Below are 25,037 nucleotides of genomic sequence, written 5' to 3' on the forward strand. Positions count from 1 at the left end.
GGGAAAGACAGTACGGTAAAATTAGAATAACTGACACACAACACCCTAAGCACACAAGAAACCACATAGTCAAACGCGTCACGTAGTGCTTCCATAATGATTTATTAGAATATTCAGAGTAGTGCTATAAACTCTCATTCACTAGAGCTTCCGTCGATTTCATGGTTTCCATGTCGGCCTGTGAGACAGATGCTCTGCAGTGAAATAAATCTGTAAAGCAACGTGAGAGAAACAAAACAAAAAAAGGCTACCTACTATTTATATTACTAATTACGGAATTTACAGTCACAAAATCTCATGGAGCAGTTCAAAGAAATGTGTGGCTTTCTCACTGACATAATAAAGAATATTAATAAATACATTTTTTTTTTTTTTTTACCATCTGGATTTCCAGAGTAAACCTGCCCCCCCCCCCACAAAAAAAAAAAAATCAGCTCTGAAAACAGTCAGAGAAATAAAATGTTATAGGGATGATACACAAGCAACTTTTCAAGATGGAAGAACATACAACTGGCTCCACTTTTTTGCTTTTTTTTTTTTTTTTTGCAAATAAAAGATGGAGACAAAGGGAACAAAATGTGTGTATTATCGGACACACGGTATAACACTCCAGCAACTGTCTGCAACTTTCTATATATCGGCAAAGGAACAAGTTCAATCTTCAGGATTTGCGTGCATGGACACAAATTCTTCATTTTAAATGTCACAAAAAAGGGGGACAATTTGTGACCATGTTCATAAAACCTATTGATTAAATTGTGTCCGTATTAGACAAACCTCCGTGCTACTGGTTGCAACATTCGACAAGCTCGTGTTGCGTTTCTGGGAAAGGTCATCCCGTACTTAATGGAAGTGATTAAAGAGTCAGAGTGGGTGATGATGAGTTGTAAGTCCACTAGGGTTTGTTCCCATCAATCCAGCAGGAGAAATCATCAAAAAAACTCTTCAACAGTGAGACCCAAGCAGTTGCACCACGGTACCAACATCACAAGTCAGTAATAATTAGGTTGACAGATTTGTAGGTTACACAATGCTCTGTGTATCTCTTCCCACCCGAAGAACAAGGCAGGAAACTGAAAAAGTCTAAAGTTCTCCGTCTCTTTCCTTTGCTGAATTTTAACAAAGTGCCCTCTGTTTGATGGAGAAAGGCAGGATGGGACAGAGAGCCTCGAGGGGCGATGAGAGTGGGGGAGTCGGGACTTAATACAGTAAAGAAGGAGGAGGGGATGAACTGGGGAGGTGTCTGGTCTGGACCCGGCTGCCCTAATTGGATTTCGGGGTGGATTTAAGGGGGACCCTGTTCTCTCTGGTGGGAGTCTGTATGTCGGGGGGGGGGGGGGGCTTAGAGGAAGTTGTGCTTAAGGGGAAAAGTGTGTTTGTTTCCCCAGCAGACATTGAAGCATGATGTTTAGATTTCTGCTTTAAACTCGTACCTGACCGACATGCTCATCGCTGTGGATGTCCGAGTGCACGGCAGGCCTTTGTTGCGATGCAGTGAGTGTGGGAATGTGACGGTTGTGATTCAGCTACACACAAACATCCTTTTTAGACACTGTACATGAAGACACACACTTTTTAGTTTTATCTGAGGAAGAGTGGATCCTTGTCAAAGTCTGTGAGCAGCTCTGATCTGAGGGTGAAAGTGGAGAGTTTTGCAGTTGCATAATATATTTTAGGGGGAGAAAATGTGAGCAGACCTTTTGACTTTGTTTTCTGAGCTTTGAGTTTTTTAGAGAGAGGAACCGAGGGCCTCGCTGAACTACAGCAGACTATGCCAGTGTGAGAATGGACGGGCCCTGACTCTCAACAAAAGCTAAAAACTCGTCACTGCTCCGGTTGAACACACAATGTCTGTTTCTCATTTCCTCTTCCTCTGTGCTTCAGAACAGGTTCGTCTTGATGGCGGGGTTGGGTTTTCTGTGGAAGGAGGACAGGACTCCGGCAAAGGGCCCGGTCATACTGTCCGCCGGCTGCCAGGCCTTCAGAATCTCCTGAGTCTGGACGGCAGGCTGGGCCACGGCAGGGTTGGACGGCCCCAGGCTGGACCAGCTGGGCGGCTTCAGCCCCTGGAGAACCGGAGAGGTGGAGGTGTTAGCGTAGCCGCTGTTGGCAGGAGCCGGGCTGGGGCTCAGGCTGGCCGGGCTGCCCAAGTTCCCGTTGGCCGAGCCCGGCAGGGAGGCCGTGCTGTCAGGTGTGGGGCTGCAGGTGGATTCTTTGGACTCGTCGTCGTCGGACGAAGATCTCAGCTCGCCGCTCTTCTTCCCTCCAGAGCTGCTGCTGCTGGTGCTGCCCGAGTTGCCACCAGAGTTGTTGGCTTTGGCGTTGGCTGCACGCTCCTGCTTACGAAACTTGGCACGCCTGTTCTGAAACCACACCTGTTCAACAGAGACAGAGGTCAGATTAACATTTGATTTAAGACAAACGATAGATAGATTGACAGATTGATAATTTAAGAATGTCTGTAGCCTTTTTTTTTTTTTATTAAAGCCTGGTCCTCTCACCTGTACCCGGGCCTCAGTCAGATCTATCTTCAGGGCCAGCTCCTCTCGAGTGTAGATGTCGGGGTAGTGAGTCTCTGCAAACACCCTCTCCAGCTCCTTCAGCTGGGAGCTGGTGAAGGTGGTCCGGATACGGCGCTGCTTCCTCTTCTCGTTCAGGCCGGAGGGGTCTGAGAAAAACTTGTAAGGGACTGACGGAGAAAAAAATAATAATTAGTTTAGTTTTCGAAAAGCAACATTTTAAAATGAAATGTACCACGTCAGGGTTTCTTTGTTGTTTTTTTTAATAGAAAGAAATTAACAGGTATGTTATCAGGAAATGTTTTACAGATCGATTAATTATAATCAAATGTTTTTCGTAAAGTAAGAAGAGACTGTTTTTGTGCAGCAGCTTCTGGTTTATGGAAGGTTGATTGTTTGATTGATAAATTTGATAAAAAAAAATCTGAAATCAGAAAATCTGACCAAAGCAAACCTGACATTTGATACTGTAACTACAAGTTGTTAATAAAGGAAACATTCCATTTACAAAGCTGATTAAATCACGCTTTTTACCCTTAATTTGGCCAAAACATATTTTTTTTCTGTTTTTAATGTTCACTGTGAGTTTTTGTCCCGTCATTTATCCCAATTACTCAAATTAATTGTAGGCTTAAAAACAACTATAGGCATTATGGGACTGTTTATTTAACGGATTTATAAACGAAGAGTTCACCTGAGGTAATTTTATTGTTTGCAATTAAAATCGAATTCGGTTATTTGGCTTTACGCGGCTTATAGAAATGTCACGATGCATAAAGCACGCGTTAATAAATGTAAATGTAAAAAATATATGTATGTGGGTGTGAGGCTGTCAGAATTTCATCGTTATAAAGGAGGAAACGAACGAATTGCATGTTGGGTTTAAAATCTTACGTTAATTGGATGTATTAGTATTGATTACACACAAACAGTTGTATGTTAGGTGTGTGTGTGTGATTCGTTAAGCTTTATATCGGGAAGCTGTCAAACTTGAATTATCATCGCTATTATTATCGTTATTATTATTATTATTATCATTATTATTATTATTATTATTATTATTACATTATTGCTATTTAAATTATTATTATAAGCCTGTAGTCCTTTTATTTGTTGTAGATTGGTGCACGATGTAGATTACACTGATTTATTATGCAAATGTCTTGCTTCATTAATTTATATTTTGTCTTGTTTCATTCTCAGGAATTCTGGATCAATACACATAAAATAAAGCCCATTTAAGATTTAGGCCTGAAACACTATATGTTGTAAGGTCATCTAAAACGAAAAATATAGGTGACAGTTGAATATTTATTGTTTTTCCTTAACTAAAGAATCTATGCCAGTTTACGCGCGAGAAAATGATGGCGACGAATAAATGTTCAGCTTTTATAACTTTCCTCTCCGTCTTAAAAAACAAAAAACAAAAAAAACAACAGACGAAATATCCTAATGAACAGTACTAATTCGTTCCTCCTCTTACAATCACATATTTGCAGAGCCTCGTGATAATAAAGCTGCAGCCCCCGTCCTACCTGAGGAGTAAGGTGTGGGCTGGTGCTCCCGCAGGGCTCCCAGGGTGCAGCTGGCCGTGCTGAGCGGAGTGCAGCCCGGGTTGGAGAAGGGTCCGCTCCGGATCGGGTTGTACTGGAAGGAGCTGGCCTGGCTGCAGGAGCTGAAGTCCGCGTAGGCCGACGCTTCCATGGCCGCCATGCAGGAGTCATAGGAGTTCAGGTAGGAGTAATCCATCTTATACATGGAGGTGAGCCGGCGCAAACACCGGTCCGCGAGAGAAACGACGAGGGGAGCTGTGGATGGAGAGGTTTCTGCTGTCTTCAGCCTTCAGACTTTTATTTCACTTTGTTGTGCTGAGGGCAGAGTTGGTGTGTGTCTCCAGTATCTCCCAGGACCGCTGCCTTTTTCCTCCACGAGCTCCTGCCAGCTGTGTATCTCACTGTCACGCGGGCTGTGTGGCACGTTTTGTCTCGGTAAATAATCCAGATGTTGTTGCACTTTTCTCACTGTCTCGTGGCCCTCTGGTCTTTTCCTCTGTCCGTCTCCTCTCTCTTCCTCGCGGGACTGCGGCTCGCTCTGCTCTCGCGCTCCGTTTGACAGCGCGCTGCGGCTCGCGCGGTGTTTATAATAAACTTGGCAGAGCGCGAGACAATAGCGAGGCGGTGGTCTAGTTTCCATGACAATGGGACCAGTGAGTGAGCGTGGACACGGACTGCACCCCTCCCCCCCTTCCCCCTCTCCTCCTCCTCCTCCTCCTCCTCCTCCCTCCTCTCACTGCACCGCCCACGCGCTCCGGAGCATCGCGAGCTCGTCGCAGGTGTCTGCAGAGTTAAAGTGTAAAACAAAAACAAAAAAACCCAAACACTTTTCGTTTAAAAACTGTTGTAATGCTCCTTTTCTAGGACGTTTCTAATTCTTGTGAGTCGACTCTTCCCTGTCAGCCCAGATATGACCAAAAAGCGTCTGTTTCAATCATCACACCTCCTTTTAATGAGCTCACGAGCTCCCCTGGTACAAATGTAAAGACTGTTTTCATCCAAGACACATACTTCTGAAATCAGGCTGTAATTCCACTGTCATTGTGCTGTGTTAAAGCAATGCCTCCGCTGTGATTCGAGCCCGTGAGCCGGAGAAAGTAGTCCGGCCTAACAGCATCTGAAGCGGCTCGTAAAACAAATGTAGCGTATTTGTGGTGTTTTCTTGATTTGAAACAGCTCATATTTGTATTCAGACAGAAGACTGGGACTCGAGGGGACTTTTAGCTCCTGAATTTGAATGTAGAGTTGTGTTAAATATCCTGAGAGGCCTATGAGCCTGAAGAGGTTTTAAAAAAGTGAATAGAAAGGAAATCGGGATTGGTCCGATATTGGAAGCATCTACAAAAACACTTTCAGGATAATCATCCTTTTGCTCTTCCCGGATAATAATGTCTGATTGTTTTGCGACATTACTGCCCTGTAATCACAGTGTAATGAATCTATTAGGCTGTCGTGACTCGGTGCGTGTTAGCCCTCAAAATAACGCTCCACTGCCGGTCGTGGAAACAACTGCACCTCAGCCACAGAAGTCTTTATGTGACTCAAAACGTCCAGATGTGACGGTGATTGCTGAGATTAAAAGCTCTGATTTGATTCCGATCACTTTTGCAGAGATGTCACCAGAGCGCGTCAGGTTGATGTATAGGACGGGAGAGGGAATTGGCTGCGGAGACAACCGAGCAACCACGACAGGCTAACCATAAACGCATTGACGCTTCATAAATTGGTTTAAGTTTATTGTTCGGTGTCATACAATGTGATAAGTCATATCCCACACGGGGCCCCCTCACACACACACACACACACACACACACACACACACACACACACACATACTCGAGCCAGGCGTGCGCTCCGTGCAGTTTAAAAACACGTCGGCTGCTGCTGCATTGCAAGCTCTGCTCATCAAATGAACAGGCTTTTTATTATCGGATGAAATCTGACAAATAATACCCAAAAATTACATTGTACGCGCATGCCAGAAATTAATTAAGTTTGTCTTGTGTGGCCGCTCTTTCCTCTTATCGCTGCCTGACCAGAGGCTGCATGATGACGCGCCTTAATGACATTAACCCAACAAACACGCGGGCGCATGCGCGGATTGGCTGGACCCACTTAAACTACAAACAAGTATTGATAATAAGATGTTTGGAGCGTTTATTGTGTGGCTGCTGGAGGGTGTGTGTGTGTGGGGCGGGGCGCCTGTTCGTACAGCTGTTCATGTCGTGCAGATTTCGGATGATGCAGTTCTGGTTGGACATCCCTTCTGTCTGTCTGTCTGTCGGTCCGTCTGTCCGAGGCTCATCAAGGCCACACACAAGATACCAGAGTTTTAAACTTTAATTCGATATCAATCTTTGATAAAAAAGATACTGTATAATTATGGTTAAAGGTGTAGTTCCTGCTGATGACCTGTATTTCAATATAACTTCATTACATTTACTCAAGAACTGTATTTAAAGGGGCACTATAGATTTGAAGAAGAAATTCAGAGTCAGAATATTTAATATTTACAATATTAATGAGGTAATGATACAAATATTTATTTGTACCATCACTGAATAAACAAGCTGTTCTCAGAGGAAAATAAGGTCCCCGCAACACTGTGGCGAGAGGTGGCAGGGTCCGCCACATATAAACAAAGTAAAACAGTAGGCTATTAAACTGTGTTGTTTTTTTGAGGTCAGTTTGTTTATTCAGTTTATCCGGTCATGAAAATAAAGAGAGTTTGTTTATTTAGTTTCTTGAGGCATAAAAAAATAAATATATCAGTCAATGAAGATTCTTCTCTTCTAATTAAAACATCTTACCTTTAGCATAAATAAAGGCCATGTTTAATTTCCTTGCATTGACTTGTACTTACTTACTCTTACTTCTGGTGCAATAAATATCAGATACGTCATTACCCTTTTTCACTTTTATTTGAGTAATATTTCAACATGACATAGTTACTTTTATTCAAGTATGGCTTGTGGGTCCTTTTCACAACGCTGCTAATGACAACTAGCCTTAATATTTATGCAAAATATTGACCCAAATGTTATGCTTCAATCTAGAAAACAACGATTTTCCACAGTAATGCAGCTGGCCCTGCACAGATTTTGTGATTTTACTCACGTTCATATACAGACTCGATGCTTCAGGCCTCAGAAATGGGCTTTATAGACGCTACATTGCCTCAAATAGCAGCACAGACACAGACAGAAGTGAAATTTCCGACGGACAAGTAAATCATTTCTAACATCTGACTGCGAGAAAAACATCACCAGCCCCAGACTCTTCAGATAAAATCATCACAACAAAGCTCTCTAGGCGCATAATCTCTTCAGAATAATGGCAACTGCAATAAAGCTATACAATATCACCAAATTCTGTGTGGTGCGCATTAATGCACTATATTCTTTAAGCCACTATAAATGGATAGAAATGCGCAGTGATTTTCTGGCCTCCACATTAAGCAGTCAGCTCCCAGGCCCGGCCGTCTGTTGTGCGTCCTCGCCCCGTCTGCTGGGTTCAGAGGTGAGTTTACAGAGAAACTTAAACTGTTTCAAAGTTAAACTCTCTCGTTTCTCGCCTCCCCTTGAAAAAAAAGAGCAGCCAGGAGCGACCCTAGCTCTCCCGCTTTTTTTTTTTTTTTAAAAAGCATTTAAAGTTTAATCCCTTCAAAGAGGCAGAGCAGCGGTCTCTTCCAGGCCGCTAATCCGCTCTATAGTGCTCCATGCGGCGCAGGGGGAGACCTCTCCTCCGCGGAGGCTTTAACTTTGGACTTTTACATTCATGGGGGCGATTTGACGGAAACAGTAACGGGGATCTTTGGCATTCATGACGTCTGAGTCAACAGAGGGGGGACACAATGGTCCCCTAGAGGCTCCTGAGGGCCCCTGAGAGAGGAGCGCCGACTATAGGGATTATAGGCCCATGGAGGACTGGGTTAACAGGGGGAATCTGTGGATGCACTTAACATATACAGAGTTATGACTTAGATGACATTAAAGGATCGATTCACCTATTTAGTTTTAATTTTTATCTTTGATTTTCAGGCTTTTGCAACATTTAAACATTCGGTTATGACGAAAAAGTCTTTAATTAGGATTTTCTTTGTTTTGTCCTTATTTTCCCCTTCATTGTGACTTCTCTGTTCAAACGTGTTATACTAAATAACTATCATTTCTATTTCCAGGCTTTATGGCCAGAGTTTAACCTAAACGCATTTTCTGAGGGATCTACTGACACTTTCTCCTGCGCTATGATCGCCAGCTGTATTGTTTCAGAGAGAAAACTGCACACTGGGCCTTCTAGTCAGACCCCGTTATTTGTCATCTCTGCCCGAGCTTATTTCACACACGAAAAGAGGCACGATCTGTGATTACATTCCCAGCGCTTGCCCCTCTTCTGCCCCCATATTTCCTGCTGTTGTGATCGCTAGTGATGGTCTGGAGCTCAGCGGGTTTACATGCAGTTTGGGAAGCACGCAGTCGGTTTAACTTGTGTGGCAGGGAGCCCGGCCTCTGTGATGGATGTCTGGACGCTGTTGATGGAGAGGTGCAGAGGCGTATGCATAGAGACAGCGGATCAGGGATGAGTGAAGGATGGGAGCGTAAAGAAAGGCCACGCGGGAGGCCCCCCGGCCCGGTTTGTGTCCCGCGACACGCGGTGGTGGTCTGAACACCAAGTGAAGCTGTCAGTCAGAGAGAGAGGCTCCATCCATCATGGAGGCTCAAAGAAGAACACGTCCCGTGTGGTGAAAGCTGCTCCCTTGATTCAGACCGGGGCAGCCATTGATCCCCAGGTCTGGATAGTGTCCTCCTCCTCTGTGTCGAGCTCTGTCAAACATGTGCCCAAAAATGCGTCGATCAGACCGTTACTGTTGTTTCTTTATTCAGTTAAGAGTTAATTGAAGTCTGTGTCGTTGGTATTGCATGATGGGAGCATGCAGCTGATGGTTACTGTGTGAAAAAAAACAGGCCTGGGCCTCGTGCAGAGTCTTGTGGTGAGGCTGGTGCATCCTCGATATCTGATTAACCCCTCCTGAAATGACATTTTAGTTAATGTGATATCGCTTTGTAAACAAATACACACACATTCACACCCTTCAAAATAATGCAATAATCGGCCATAGTGAGTTATCTTTGGCCACTAAATTAAATCTATTCTTATGTAGATCATGCGGTTAATTATTTCGGATTTTATGGCTTTTATTACCAAATTATTAACAGTAGCCCATAAATTAGTAAGTCAAACTGCCTGAATGTCAAAATAATGCTCGCATTGTGCATATTTAAATATTAAACGTGTGGCCAATCAAGATAGATGGGATGTGGATTGCAATAACAGCGTATTTACCTGTGCGTAATTTGCGCGCAAGCACCATGAGCACATTTACGCACATTTCCCTCTCACTCGCAGAAGACCTGAATAGGCCTGCATCGCTTGAATATTTCTGGTACGCATGTGTCATTCGTATTATTGGTATTTGTAACCCTATTTTTTTAAATACTTCTTTCTCATTTGCTCCAACTTCATCCACAGCTGCTGACTGTGTGCTCAACCAGGTCCAGTGGTGGCGGTGGTGGTGAGGAGCAGCCGGCTCTCTCTCCACCTGCAGTGTCACTAAAATGTGTCGTGTCATCGCCCCTCTTAAGATCCTGTCTCCTCCGAGGAGGCGGATTTGATCGCGCGTAAAATAAAATTAGAAATCACAGATGCCGGCGTTCACGTCGGCCCGCGTCTTTACGGCAGCCGAGGCTGGCGGCGCATTTGATTTGCCCGGTGATGGATGGAGAGGCGGCGGAGGAGGGTGGGGACGGTGGGCTCCCGTCGGTGCGCCTGTCCCCGCATTTTAATCCCCAATTACCGGAATGTGCCGTGACGCTCCCGCTCCAGACGACGGCAGCGAGTGTGGTTTAGGAGTTACATTCAAGTACACAGGAGCCAAATCACTTTCGCCACTGATGGACAAATATAGACTATATGTTTTTTTAAATGCTTTCATCGACTTCTTTTTCCAGCCAAGGCCATAATGTGCCGGTTATTTGGGTCATACATGGACCAAAGCATCACCAAAGTGAAGATTTCATGCATAATTAGTGTAAACAGAATAATGAAATCCCCACAATCTTCAGGACTTGAGAAGAAAATGGACTGAAACTCTTTTTGTATGTGTGTGTGCTTTATCACAACTTCAAAAATCTCATCATATGAACAGCGTAATTAAAAAATAAATACAAGTAGCTCTCCTCACTAAAGAGCATCATATTTGCTTGAATACAGTAATGAGCTTGGCTTTAGTTTAATAAATCCACAAATTATAATCAGGTTGGATCAGAACCAACACAAGAGACTAATCAAACAAAATAAAGGCTCATCAGGCCGAGCTTTTCTAAAGATCGCCTCAAAATGTAGTCATTAATTCCAACCCGTCAGATTACACTCATCCTAATTGAAGTCCACTCTAACATCAATTCAACACGCGTTCACCTGCCAGAGAATGACGCACAGCAGCTGCGGCTGTATTCACATGCTGCGTACATCTCTCCACTGCGGCACCAGACCTGTATTATCCTAATGGATAACGGCATGTTACTTAAAAAAGAAGCTTTTTAGGATAAAAAACCAGGTCCCGGGAGACCACGGTGCACACACACACACACACACACACACCACAGCTGGAGCGGCGAGGGATGGCCGCGCGCAGGAGAGCTTCTCCAAACACGCTAATTAGATCTCGAGCTCTGGCCCCGCGCTCTGAAAGCAGCCCAGCGGCGGGGCGCGCGGAGCTGTGGAAAGTTAATTGAATTAAATTCCCTCTAAACTAATTAGGCTGCAATCTGCCACGCGAGCTGTCCCTGAGCAAGGTTCGAATTAGGCGGAATGGATTTGTTCCTTTTCTTTTAAAGAAAGGAGGACAGACCGGTGCATCTTTTTTTTTTTTTTTTTGGTGGGGTCCTTTATTTGTCTTTTATGCTAATTTTCCCAGGGGGGACCGTCACGTGACTGCCTTGCGGTAACCGGACGGCATCCGGTGCGTCCGTCCCCGAACCACATCAACAGAAGCCTCCATGAGTTCACAAGAAGACCGAGAGTCTCATCTGAGAGACGTGTAAAAATCCCTGGTGCGGGCTGATGTGCTGCTGCTGCTGCTGCTCACAGCTGCATGAATGAGGAGCGTCTTAAAAACTGAGAGCACAGAGAGGACTGAGGTAATGGAGGTGAAATCGATCGCCTTCCATGGGGAGCACAATACGAGAGGGAGAAGGAAGGAAGGGAGGGAGGGATGAGAGGAGTGCAGAGGGACACGGATGAAAATCCCCCGTTAAGAGCAGGGACAGATATGATAATGGGCGAGCCTCGAGTAGTCGTTCATCATTCACCACCTCCACCTGGCTGCTGCTGCACCTCTCTGAGCGCTGCTGCTGCTGCTGCTGCTGGGGCTGGAAGAAGTACTCCCATCTTGTACTTTATTAAAAGTAGAAATATCATCAGTGTAGAAATACACTGTTAGAAGTACAAAAGTGTAAGCATCAAAAAATGCCAAAATGTAAAAAGTTAAAGCCCTCATTATACAGTTCATTTATAGCCTAGTTCCGAATATTGTAGCCTGGATTATATTATTACATTGGTGGTCTATAATTATGAGATCATCGTTAATACGTTGTTTATATTTTGTATTATTCAACTAAATCTGCAAGGTTACTGCTAACTAAAGTTTTTTAAATAAACATAGTGGCGTAAAAACTACAAATTTTCCCTTTAGAATCAGAATCAGAATCAGAATGAGATTTATTGCCAGATAGGTTTTTACACAGACGAGGAATTTGTCTAGGTGCAATGGTGCTTAAATATACAATCACACAAAAAATAAAAAATAAAAAGTTCATTGTCAGGTAAAAGTATCAAAATATTGAAATACTCAAGTGAAGTACATGTACCTCAGACTGTGCTTGAGTTAAACTGCACTGTTGCCCAGCAACTGCACCTAAAAATCAAGCACGCCCTGACGTTGTATTTATATTTATAGGCAGCAGAGCACATGAGCCAGATGTCACTCAGCATTATCCATTTAAGATGATATCTGAACTGCAGCACTTACCAAAACATTTTGATGCAAGTTGCGTTGTGATAATTATGCATTTCTTTTTAAATTGCCTAGATTTATTCAGGGGTCTTTCTCAAAGAAGCCAGTTCACTGTCTTATCTCGATAAACTCCAGCGGTGGAACACGTAATCTTGTCCTCTACATAAATTAGTACACAGTGGAAACCCTTCACTACAAGTCAAAGTGTTGCATTCAAAGTAAAACTGACTATGCAGAAAAAAAACGGTCCCCGTCATTGTTTTACTTTAATGTCATAATATACTGAGAGTGGCGGAGAAGAAGTGTAAAGTGGCATAAAATGGAATGGAATGTACCTGAATGTACAAGTACCTGAATGTGTACTTAAGTATCGTGCGCGTGTTATCCAGATTACTTAAAAATCCTCTACTTATGAGTGGCTTGCCGGCCAACTGTGAATCTAAAGTGGTTTTTATTATTATTATTATTCCTGTTGTCAGGGCGTTGCACACTGTTATTAGACGGCTGACAGGATGAAGATGAGATGAGGGCAGACAGACAGACAGACGGGGAATGACGTGCAACAGAGCCACCAGTCCGAACACAAACCAGGGATGTCACAGCTCGTCGTCGACCCCGGATGGTTTTTGTAACTCTGTTATTAGAGGTTGTTGAGAGAATTTGCACCACATAAGTGCAACATCAACTATTTATCAAATGATTGGGTTGCAGGGGCACCCTGGGTGATAATTCTCAGTTGGTGTTGTGCTAAGAGAGTGCCCGTGTCTGACGTTTGAATCAGATTATCATAGCTGACAGAAAATCTTGGGGTGAGACGGCATCGCCCCAGCAAATGAGTTCTGGTTGGTGTCTGGGTCTGGGCATCAGTATAATGAAGCTGCTGCCTGCAGTCTGCTGTATGAACTGTGCTTTGATGGCAGAACCGAGCATGGGAACATATTAACACTGAAATTAGGAAACAATATTTGTCATCCAAATGCATTTTTCTGGTTTCCCATCTCCCTTCTCCTTCCATGTGTTTCCTTTGAACCTCGTGCTCACTTCTCAGTTCGGCTTCTCTCCTGCACCTCAAAAAAACCTCGCCTCCATTTGCAGCAGAAGGTGCAGGAGACACACCAGGACAGGGAGGGACAGACAGATGGACAGCAGAGGAAGAGGCGGAGGGGAGTGAGTGAGCGAAATCTAGCGAGATAGAGTGAGAGGGAGGTTAGGACGATGGAGGGCCAGGTTTCTGTTTCTCCATAATCTAATCAGAGAAATGGCAGCAGTCAGAAATAGCCTGACGGACAGACTAAGAGCCTCTTCTCTTTTCTCCTCCTCCTCTTATTCTTGTCTTCCTCCTCTGGGAGGGTAAATGGATACACACATGTGCACGCACACACACACACACACACACACACACACACACACACACAAACACACATACGCGCCAGCTCGACTTCCTAAAACCATAAAGTGGAGATGTGTTTGAGGCTTAGAAGAGATGGGAAAAGCCTTGAGGTATCACAGCAAAACCTGATCCAGTGTCCAGATGCAGCAGACACTTTTTAAAAAGCTCTGCTGGTGGAGTTTACAACATGCAGATGACATTTCAAGTGCACAGTTTGTTAATAACACAACCGTGGGAACAGGTTAAGATTCACAAGTGGTTAGCAGAGTAGTATTTCGCTCTCTAGACTGATGAATAACAGGGAAGTGGGTGGTAAACAAGAGAGGACGAGTTGAAAAAAAATCTCTGCTTTTTAGTTCCTTGGAGGCCAAACTAATGACCAGACAAGCTTTTGTGGATGTACTGAATATGAAAAAAGATATTGGTGGAATACCCAAATAAATTCCATAATTAAAGCCAAGGTGCGATATGTAAGAATTTTAGTATAGAAAAATTCAAAAGTTAATAAAGAAATATCAACAGAATGTGAAGAATATCAGTTTTCTACTTACTCTACTAACCCTACCACGCCCAGCTCCCAGTCTGGACCACTTACTGCATGGCTAACTGAGCTAACTAGCTAAGGGCAGCTACATTGGAAGCAGTAAGTTACTCTGGTGATACGCAGCCCTTATTTTGTATGAATTCTAGAGATGAAAAAATTCTCACTATTTGCAGCTTTAAAACTGTTACTGTTTAAATAAATATTTTTTGTAGCTTTGAGATCAAGATGTGACTGAAAAGCGTTAGTGGAAGGAAACTGTGGACGCAACAAAAAATGTATTTTCATTATTGAGTCATCTCTCTCGCATTAATCGTTGACAAAATGACATCTACATTGAATGACTTTTTTTCTTTTTATGCCGAAACAAACCAAATAAACAATTTGTTTTCATGACTGAATGGACAAACTGACCTTAAAGGACGACACAATTTCATACTGTTTTACTTTCTTTATATGTGGCGGACCCTGCCACATTTCTAGCTTCAAACATTGTTCTGGACCTTATTTTCCTCTGAGAACAGCTTGTTTATTCAGTTATGGAGAAAAATAATTATTTCTGAGTTTGTATTGTTACCTCAATGATATTGTAAATATTAAAATCCAGAGTTTGAGTCTTTTCTCCCAAACTACATAGTGCCCCTATGCGTCATTTAAAACAGAATAAAGCATCAAATCATTACATTAAGGCTGGAAGCAGAAATCTTCAGCAATTTTGCTCGAGAAATTACTTTTTAATCTACTAATGAACTGACTAATCATTTCAGGCCTGCAAAAAAAATTGTCTTGTGTTTCACTGTAAATCTGCTGTCACAAAACCGTGCAGTGACAGCTGCAACGACGTAGATGTGAGTGAAACAGGCTGCATGTGTGTTGTTGTTGTTGGGGGGTCCAGGCGGAGCACAGTAAGAGTGAATGTGTCTTTTTTCCTGCATGCTAATTCCTCCCTATGGGGAAGACATTCCTGCAGGGTGTGTGTGACGTCCTCTACATTCCCTCCCAGTGTCTGACACAGACCCCCAACACAGAGCAGAATTCCAAGGAAATTCCTCTGTCATGTTGTCTCACAAGGTGGACAAGCGTTATTGTTGCAGAATTCCCACCCAGGCACTGGTCTCACACGCGCGCGCACACACACACACACACACACACACACACACATCCATCAGGAGTGTCGGTGCAACACAAACAGAACAAAACACCGAGGAATTCCCCTTTTTGTCGTGATGACTTTATTTACACGGTGGAGGTTGGGATACGAGAATGAAAAATGTGGCTGGATCACATTTGCCGCCTTCCTGAAACATTTATGAACCAAAACACTTTGAATATTATTTCTTTATGACTCTAAATTCCTCTTTATGTCACACAGAAAACACACGCAGCAGCAGAGCACCGCGGCGTGACAGACAAGACTTCTCCACATTAACATGCATCAACAGACACAATTCACAAGGCAGTTATATTACCCATCATTCAAATGGGCTGCGAGACATTTCTGCTCCACTAACACATTCTTTACTAAAATGAAGCGAAGAAGTAGGTTGTGTTTATTTATCAGTGAAGCTTTGCTGGTGAGGATTTCTCTTGAAGTGGAGTCAAAGTGAACACAAGCAAACTGTCTTTGGTCATTAACACTTCCTCTTCCTTCAGTGGGTTTCTTTCTTCCAACTTTGGCAAAACAATTGTCATTTTTTGAGGTGCAATATGTAAGAACTGGCCACATGTCCAACTCAACTCCCTCCACTTTGTTGAGGTACAAAGTAGCTTGGTGCTAGCTGGTAAGCATGCTAACCTCAATAGCTGTCTCTGCAACACAAAACATTGTCTTTGACATTTGGTCAAAACTGTTCATTACATTCTGAATTTTTATTATTCTTGGAAAGCTTTAAATTAAAATTCTTACATATTGCACGATTAAAGCAGATTACTTGTTATTTAAGAGATTAGTTTTAATACTAGTTGCTATGATAATTGAAAATTGTAGATATAATAGGCTAAAACCTTTTTGTTCAATATTTTATTTCATTTTTAGTTTCCTTTTAATCTAATGGCTTATTGTTGTTTATTTCAATGTTCATTGATTTTGGATCATTATTAGTAAAACACATTACTTTTACTAGTTAACATTTTCCAATTAATGTCCATTTCTTTTTCTTTTTTCTATTTGACATCCCCCATCACTACAAAATCACTCAATATACCACTATTAACTACCATCAACTTAATATACATATATCTTTAATAAATATTAAATATGTTGGCTGTTGTCAGTGTTCTACAATATAAATCAGACGTTAATGTTTCACTATGTCACAGCTAAGTTGCTTCTACTACAACATAATGCAGCAAAGCTTTTATCAGCTAATAAGCTGGCTTCAACTGACCGATGATGAGATGTTTGATGATGATGAAGCCTCAATGCTACTCATACAACCACTATCTGACACATTTAGTCCTTCTCCTACTGATATCAAAGTCTGTTATAACATTAATATAATGGTCCAGTAGTTCTAAAATTACAGTTGACCCTGTTGGCAGATTGTGTACTGCATGTTGTGTAAAAGTTGGCATTGACATGTTTTTACTGCATGTGTGTACTGAAACAGAGGCAGTGATGTGTTTGACAGAGGCATCTTTATTATTAACATCCATCTAGAACCTTCCATCCTCCTGACGCTGATGGTGATGATGGTGATGATGATGACGAGGTTGATATTGTGAGCTTAAAGTGTACATGTGTGCATAAATATCTGATATAACCTCTGTGTTTCTGTGTCAGTGTTCAGGGCTAAGCGGTGGACGGATGTCCAGCATTCTTGATGAGCTGTCCTCTCCAACCACCTCCAGACGCAGGCTGGGCGTGCTCCGTTCCTCCTGGTCCTCTGATTGGACAGACAGGCGCAAGATGCAGCCTTTGGGCAGCAGCTCCTGCTCGTACGCTGCGGCCAACTGGTTGACGACCCGCCGCTCAACCTGAGGGATCAGTGACAAGGTTAGTTAGTTAGGAGTGTAGACATCGTTTTTTGTAGCAGTATGATGGTTTTCACACAGTGATGTGGAAGTTTTGTCAATTGTCTCAGATTATTCAGTTTTCCACTTTTCCACATTTTGCACTTGGAGTCACATTAATTAGTTGCTGCTAGCTTCCTATAACATGTAGGCTGATATTGGAGATTTTTCTAACACCTTATTACTGGTCATTGTTCTCTGCAGATATTCACATATTCTTTTCCATATAATTGCTGAGAACATTACATTTCTCTGGTAGTGAATTAAGGTGGTTATCATTTACAACTACAACTGGCAGAAGCAGACATACAGTGCTTTTCAAAATGTGCTCGTTCACTGAGCAAAATAAGAAAATCACATGGTTGGTTGGTTTGCGCTGTGTGTGCGTAAGGGCAGCATAAACGTATCGACAAAAATGTTCATTTTTGGATGTTGATATTTAATTTCAAAGCCTTTGTCCATCCATACTGAGGATGTGCCGATATTAACCCGCAAACATTCATGACTGATCAAACATCTACTTTACAACTGACGCATTAACAAACTGACAAACAACATCAGACTTAAATTAAAATTCCAAAAAAATCATGAAAGTCACAAAGATGTCTAACACAACTAAAACAAGACCCAGACTTCCAGAAAAAAAGATTATATTATAGAATAGTACAGTAGTGTCAATGCTTGTGACATCCTGGTGTGGCAGTCTGGGTGTTACCTCATGTTTGATGGAGCGTGCTCCGTAATGCATGTTATACCCGCCCGCCAACAGGTCCAGAACCGGGCGGTCCCACTGAAGAGTGATGTCATGACGCTGCTTGGCCTAATGAGAAAGATGAAAAACAAAAGGGAAGATAGTGAGTAAGTAAGTAAATAGAAGAAGTTAATTGGCTGTGTCGGTGACAAGAGCATCATCAACAGTCCAATCAGAAAGAGAGGATGGTGGCGGAGACGTATCGAAGAGAATAATGAGTAACGAGATTGCGAGGAGACAAATGCCAAACCAGAGAGGAGATACTGTCATGCAGCATGTCTGCCAGCGCTAATCAACAGGCCCTTAATGCGCTTTAATCAAACTCCAGTCAATAGAGCTGCTCATTAAGCTCCTGATGTAAACACTCCCTTCAATAAATACAATGCCATGTTTTACTCCAGAGAGATAAACTCTAATATTACAACACTACTAATACTGATAATGATAGCTAAACATTTAATTGATTTAATATAAGTGAGCGACAAACAAATGGCTCATGAGGATTCTGTTATAATGAGATTTCACATACAGACATGCACACTGACAGACAACAGAGACACACTAACAAACAGATAAACACACAAATACACACACAGCAGCGTACACAAGACAAAAGACGGATGCACTGAGTGAGAGTCATGAGTCAGGTCCCTATCAGTTGCCTGCAGGGCCGATGTCGGCCATCAGGACAGCAGCTGTAATATTAATAATTAAATATTGATGAAGGCTCCACATGTTAAACACTGTAATCACATTATAGTGAGTAGCAGTGGCACATAATATTGATCTGTGTGTGTGTTCCTGCACAGCTCAGCGGCTGCAGGACAAAGTGGGGCCTTACAGTCCCAGCGGAGGACACCCGTGATATAAATGCAGGGTGCTGAGAAGAATCCTTCTCGCAGATACACACAGAGAGGCTTTGTTGAGCATGCCGTTGTGCTCGTCTCTTATCTGAAACAGCACAGAATTAAACAATAATGTGACTCGCCTGTTTGGATATTAACTCTCAGGACATGTTGGCTCAAACCATAGGGCACTTACACCCCAGAAACTCAGGAATCTATCCTCTAATGGCCATGAAGGTTGTTTAAAGCGGGAATGTTTTCTTTTTTTCACATTTTTTTCATGCAGCATTTTTAATAATTAGATGCAAAAATTCATTATTATAATTTATAAACAAAACCAGTTAATTCAATTCTTAATGTAAACATTACTATTTTCCATAATGCATCAAATTAGAGAGTTCCTCAGAATGGTTTTACAGCATTAGTTTTCTCAGAATCTCTTCTATATCCAAGTATAATTGGTATCATGATCGAAATATCTCTGAATCGAATCCGGAAATCAGTGGCGATGCCCAGCTGCATCAAACACTACATACTATAAAAAAGGGTCAGGGGTTACTTTCATTGATAAAATAGCACAGAGGCTGGTAGAGTGATAGTGTAGATTTTAAATAAAATCACAAACAAAAAAAATATTGTTCATATCAGCCATAATCCACTAGGCATTCTGGATCGCCAGTTAACAGTTTTTTTTTTTAAAAGAATCACATACATTGTGTACATTGTGATATACACACAGTGCTGCGTACCTTCTTGGCCCAGAAGCTGAGCTCTTTGCTGACCAGCTGTAGCAGCTCTGAGTGACAGAACGGCAGGAAGTATACAATTTCATTGATCCGACCGAGAAACTCGTCCCTCCGGAAATGGGCCTGCGCCGGAACCAAAGAATTAACTACCAAAGCCACTCAGGCCAGTTACAGTGAAACAGTGCAGAACAACAAACAGTTAAACTACAACATTCACCTGTAATTACACCAAAACAAGGTGTTTATTTTTTTCATATCTGTGTGTATTTTTTTTTACCTTCAGGATCGGTCGAATAACAGATTCTTTAAACTGTCGGGAGATTTTGATGTCGTCAACTTTCTGTACATCCGCTGGAGGAAAGCACATCATCGATATTAATGTCAGTTTTATTTTTTATTTACTTGACCTTTGGCTGTGTGATGGCTCTTTATGTTTTCTCTTTAATAAATGTTACATCAAATCTCTACAGTTTGTGCTTGCAGTGGCTAAAATGTCTATCCGAATTATTTTTGCAATACAGTAAAGTAGTCTGATTATAGATTTAGACAATCTGCCAAAGTTACTTTACCTTTACCCGTTTCCCAAAGCAGGGACTCTTTTCAGTTCATTTTACAGCTGTAGCACGATTTACGTAACAATTGCAAATTAGTCTGATGTCCGTGTGCTTATCTTGTTTGTGTTTACATTCATCAGCATGTATGTATTAGTGTGTTTCTCTCACCGAGGTTGTCGGCCAGCTTTCTGCGGCTGACCTCTTCAGCTTCCTGTCGAAGCTGCAGCGCATGCTGAGCGATGTCATCACTTGCTACGTTAGATGTCATGATGAAAATGGCGTCTTTACATTCGATGGTCTTCCCCTTACCGTCTGTGAGGCGACCCTGAGAGAGAAATCAATTCATTAAAGAAACACCAGAAGAACAGAACTTCAAGAAGCTGTGTTTGTGTCTGAATACACACCTCGTCAAAGAGCTGCAGCATGATCGTTAGAACATCAGGGTGGGCCTTGTCTACTTCATCAAACAGGACAACGGCATTGGGACACGCCTTCAGCAGCTTGGTCAGCTGACCTCCTTCCTCATGTCCCACGTATCCCGGCGGGGAGCCGATGAACTTGGCCACCTGAGAGACGAGAGAGGGGGTGAACAATCAAAAAAGTTAACACTTAATTGAAATACTGAGGTGGAGAGACTTCATGTGGTTCTCGAATGTAACATAACACAACTCTGATTAACTGATTAAATCTATTCATCACCCAACTTTGACAAAGAAGAGCAGAAAAGGGTAAAAAAACAACATTAATTTTGGTTTATGTTTCCATTACGAGTACATAAACAGAATTAATCCAATGCGTCATTGCAGCAGAGTGATGCAACTACAACAGACACTCTCACTTGAAATGAATGAATCTGTTAGAGCGACACAGTCAACACAGTGTGTATGACTCCATCAAACACTCTGGCTGCTGCCTGACTTCACACCCCCATATTTCGAACAGGTGAAAGGCGTCCTACCTCGTGCTTTTCCTGGAACTCCGACATGTCCATACGGATGAAACCCTGCAATCACACGACAGGTTAACCTCCCCAAGGGTCACGACAGGTTACTGTGTCGGTGTGTATTTTTGTGTTGAACGTGTGGTACTCATAGTTACCATGGAAACCGACACAAATTGAATTCTCTGTCATTTCTTCACTAAATTAAATGTCTGTGTTTTATATCTGTGAGAAGACCCTTTTTCCACGTGTGTGTGAGTGTGTGTGTGTGTGTGGGTGTCATACCTTTTTCATATCCTTGTGCATGTAGCGAGCCACCTGTTTTGCCAACTCTGTCTTTCCTGTGACAGACACATTGTGAAATTATTCAACTTCAAACAGGAGCTGCCTCCATTGAATTATTTGCCTTCTTTAAAATACATTGGTATGTAAAGATTTTAGTAACTCTGGAAAACAAACAGACTCATTTCAGATAGAAACACACTCGCTCTCCTTCTCTAAGTGCTGGTCTAAACCCTGGTGCCTCACCCCTGCAAAGCCTTCAATCATCTCCTGCTCTCCAGAAGCAGCTCACATTATGTTTGTCGGTAAAATATTCTGCATATAAATGCTCATATATGATATTGATGTCTTGCGTTTGGTATGCATATGACGTGTGTGTGTGTGTGTGTGAGAGCGAGCGAGAGAGAGTCTGTGTGTGCGCCTGTGTCTTGTTGCTGTGTTTAATATTGATGTCTCATGGCCACTGCTTGTCGCTAAAGGCAACAGAGAATATGAACACCGTCTCTCCTTCATCTATCTCTCTGGCCTGTCATTTCACCGTCTCCCTCTTTTTTAGCCATCTATCTGGCCCTTAATATCCCTCCACTGTAACACACAGGCACACACACACATGCACTCACACTTCTTTGTCTTGCTGCTTTTTGAAAACATTTGAGCTTTTCTCTCAACTCAAGATGCCCTTTAATATTGAACATCATGCTAATATTGAGCTGATCTAAAACTGTAGTACAAAGTTGCTCCAAAGAACAATTCACGTTGATGTTTTACTAAAAAGAAACACTCTGTATTTTATTACAACATGTTGTACAGTGTCCTACAGTGTATGAAATGCATGTGTAGAGGCGTGTCAGCGTGAATATCAATAATTGAAACTGCTGGCTCTTGTTGTTTTGTTAGAGTTGCTGTGAGATCGGTTCACTCTGCTATGTCAGGTCAACAAGAGTTTGTGTGCAATCAGCTGTTTTTGACAGCTGGTGTACCTCGAGTTGACATGGATGGAGCTTTATAAAGTAAATACTGATCAATATAAAAATGCCTTGATGGGTTCTAAAATCAAGTTTTCAACTTTTAGTTCTGAACCATTTTCTTTAAGGTACTGCTTTTATAAATGTGCTTTTGCTTTTTTGAACTTTGTATGGACTTCAGCTGACTGTTCATTGAAATAAGACTAAAAAAACAGCCGACTCAGGTTGGGAACACAACTAACATTAGCTAAAAGTTTAGTCTGCCAAGCTGTTGCTCTTCTGGCTATAGGAGTAATACACTAACTAAAACTAATTTCTTACTGTCTATCAATTAAATGGGCAGATGTGAGTCAAAAATGCTGGTTTGAATTCTTACTCTCTGCACAGTTAATCAGAATATTATCAAAACTGACCGTGGCTAAATTAAAATTGCAAAGCTTTGATTTGTTGATAAAGGTAAATTGTGTAACAAGATTAGAATTTGTAATGTTGCAGAGATGCCCAAACAAACTTTACAAAATCATGTTTTGAGTATTTGCTTAGTGCAAAAATGTTCAATTCCCATAATTTGGAATCACACTGCAAGCTTGATATCCAAACCAATATCTAAAATAATCACAATATAATATGCTTAGCGCTTCTTCACACAGTAAATTAAGATACTTTGGAGACAAACTCATTAACAGAATACTATCTGGAGTTTCTCCAATTTGTGTTTTACAATGTGACACATGCTTTTGTAGTCTTGTGTATTCAGTTTCTTTTGAAATCAGCAGACTGGCAGGTGGAAAACACGCTCCATTCAACAAACTTCAGGAACTTCACTTGCTCAAGTGTTCTGTTTATTTTGGCAGCTACTTTTAAGGAAACTGAAGAGGGTTTCTTTTCCCATCACTTGATGAGATCAAACTAGAAGGGAGGTGCTGGGTGTGAAAGATGTGAGTGATTTACCAATTCCAGATGAGCCGAGGAAGAGGAACACGAGAGGATGTTCTTCATCGTACCAACCATTCTCCTTCCTCCTGATGGCTACAGAGGGACAGAGAAAAGGAGGACTATTATTTAACTCATTTGCATTTGTTGACTTTTCTTTGCTCGCTAAGTTTCACCCAACTGAACCGAGCTGACCTGAGGGTGACGGGTATCCCAGAAACTATGATAAAAGAGTGAGAGAGCAGGGATGAGAAAAGGGTCAGAGACATTTGGTGGAAAAAAAAGCAGAAAGCAGAGAGACAACAGAGCAAGAGAGCAAGATGAGAGACCTCCAGAAAAGCTACCCACGATGCCTCTCTTCCCCCCTCAGTCAGTGGGGCCATTAGCCAGCAGTAATTGTGTTAGCCTCCCTGGCGCGGCCATGGCGAAATCAGTTTAGCATGGATTGCAGCCTCACACACACACACAGACACACACGCTTGCTTAAAGAGGAGTGCCTGCCATCACCCCAGCAACCACACTCACACACATACACAAAGACAAGATGATGAGGTGGGTCGGAGGGGAGGAAAGAGTGTATTTGGCCGTGGTTTCAGCCACTCGACGAAGAAGCAGACACCAGCACAAACTCTGTTGAGAGGCCAAAAACCAGAGCGATAGGTGAGCAGGGGTTTGCCAACTGAATCAAAACGAGCACAGTGGCTCAGTAGATTATTGGTTAGCATGGCTGCCTTGAGCAGAAATGCCCTGGGTTTGAATCTAATCTACCTCTCTGTGTTGTCTGCATGTTCTTTCTGGCTGTTGTACGTTTTTGTGGACAAAGTGGCCTCTAGATTGACTGGAAACCTGTACACACTGTTCTGTACCTCAAGGAGCTGGTAGGCTTCAGCCCTCACATTGATAAGTGGGTTTTAAAAAAATGGATGGATGTATTCCGATTAGATCATTAATGAAGTTAGCATTTAAATCTGGATGACAGTTCTCTTACGAGCTGAGCATCCACAAGACCTTACAGTACAATGGATGGTTGCCTTAGGGTTGTGAGACATAGCAATATTATAACATGATTGCCATATGAGACTATATAATGTCTTAGATTTTGGATATGGTGTTGTCTTTTCTAGGTTTTAATGGCTGCATTACAGTAAAGTGATGTATTTTCTGAACCTACCAGACTGCTGTACTTGCCTTTACCCTAATATATCCACATTACTGATGATTATTGATCTAAATCTCAATGTGTTCATATTTTGTACCCCCAGTTATTTCCACAGAATTATCAATAGAGCTATGTGGTCAGAAATACCATAATATTTGATGTTTTTGGCTAACAGGCTGCTGCAGAGCTTTAAGAACATTTATTTACAACCTTTACATAATTTTCTTACTGTACATCCAGCATAACAATTCACGTAGCATTTTGTTGGGTCATTTTTAGGTAGAACATGACAAATGTTACCTCTCAACATGTCTTTTTGTCCATCTGAGTTGCTTCAGAGTCAGTATATAATTATGTTTATAGAGAGACTTGTATCATCTTTACTGTAAACACAACATACTGTAATTATCTGTTTTTGTTTCAGAGATCTGAAATATTTTAAACACAAAATATTCAATCCCTCCAAAGTTCATGACAATAAATTAATATAGTTTATAGGCTCGGATGCACTGTCTCACTCGTTTAACAAATTATTTTGATTTAATGATAACTACCTAATTTTTAAAAATACTTATTCCTATTCTTTCTCACCTCACATGGCTTGTGCAATATTTGACATCTGTTTATTTTAGTGTATGTAACTTATTGTGTTTGGGGTATCACTGTTTACACTGTATTGTCAATTACATGTTGTTTTTAAGTTGATTGTAGCTGTATTAGGCAATAAAAATCTCCTCATGGGGACAATTAAGTGTCTTATATCTTATAATGAA

At 41.9% G+C, this 25,037-nt stretch overlaps 2 protein-coding genes across 2 annotated transcripts in view; both read right to left on the minus strand.

The window, feature by feature from the left end:
* Window positions 1-505: 505 nt before the first annotated feature.
* On the minus strand, window positions 506-4,689 carry phox2a (paired like homeobox 2A). The gene is made up of 3 exons (XM_030441555.1): window positions 4,055-4,689; window positions 2,502-2,689; window positions 506-2,375 (listed from the first exon to the last, which is right to left on the minus strand). Exons 1-3 carry the CDS (start codon window positions 4,275-4,277, stop codon window positions 1,881-1,883), a joined length of 906 nt encoding a protein of 301 aa, XP_030297415.1. The 5' UTR covers window positions 4,278-4,689; the 3' UTR covers window positions 506-1,880.
* A 10,597-nt stretch (window positions 4,690-15,286) lies between these two features.
* The window catches only part of clpb (ClpB family mitochondrial disaggregase), a 33,940-nt gene continuing 24,189 nt past the window's right edge, over window positions 15,287-25,037 (minus strand). Inside the window, exons 8-16 of the mRNA XM_030391580.1 lie at window positions 23,124-23,201; window positions 21,211-21,266; window positions 20,944-20,988; window positions 20,390-20,551; window positions 20,154-20,310; window positions 19,709-19,782; window positions 19,435-19,554; window positions 17,805-17,909; window positions 15,287-17,053 (exon numbers count right to left, since the gene is read on the minus strand). Coding sequence (XP_030247440.1) covers window positions 16,856-17,053; window positions 17,805-17,909; window positions 19,435-19,554; window positions 19,709-19,782; window positions 20,154-20,310; window positions 20,390-20,551; window positions 20,944-20,988; window positions 21,211-21,266; window positions 23,124-23,201 — 995 coding nt within the window. The 3' untranslated portion in view covers window positions 15,287-16,855. The remainder of the gene's footprint in view (window positions 17,054-17,804; window positions 17,910-19,434; window positions 19,555-19,708; window positions 19,783-20,153; window positions 20,311-20,389; window positions 20,552-20,943; window positions 20,989-21,210; window positions 21,267-23,123; window positions 23,202-25,037) is intronic.

Source organism: Sparus aurata, chromosome 2, assembly GCF_900880675.1.
Source record: "Sparus aurata chromosome 2, fSpaAur1.1, whole genome shotgun sequence".
Lineage (NCBI taxonomy): Eukaryota > Metazoa > Chordata > Actinopteri > Spariformes > Sparidae > Sparus > Sparus aurata.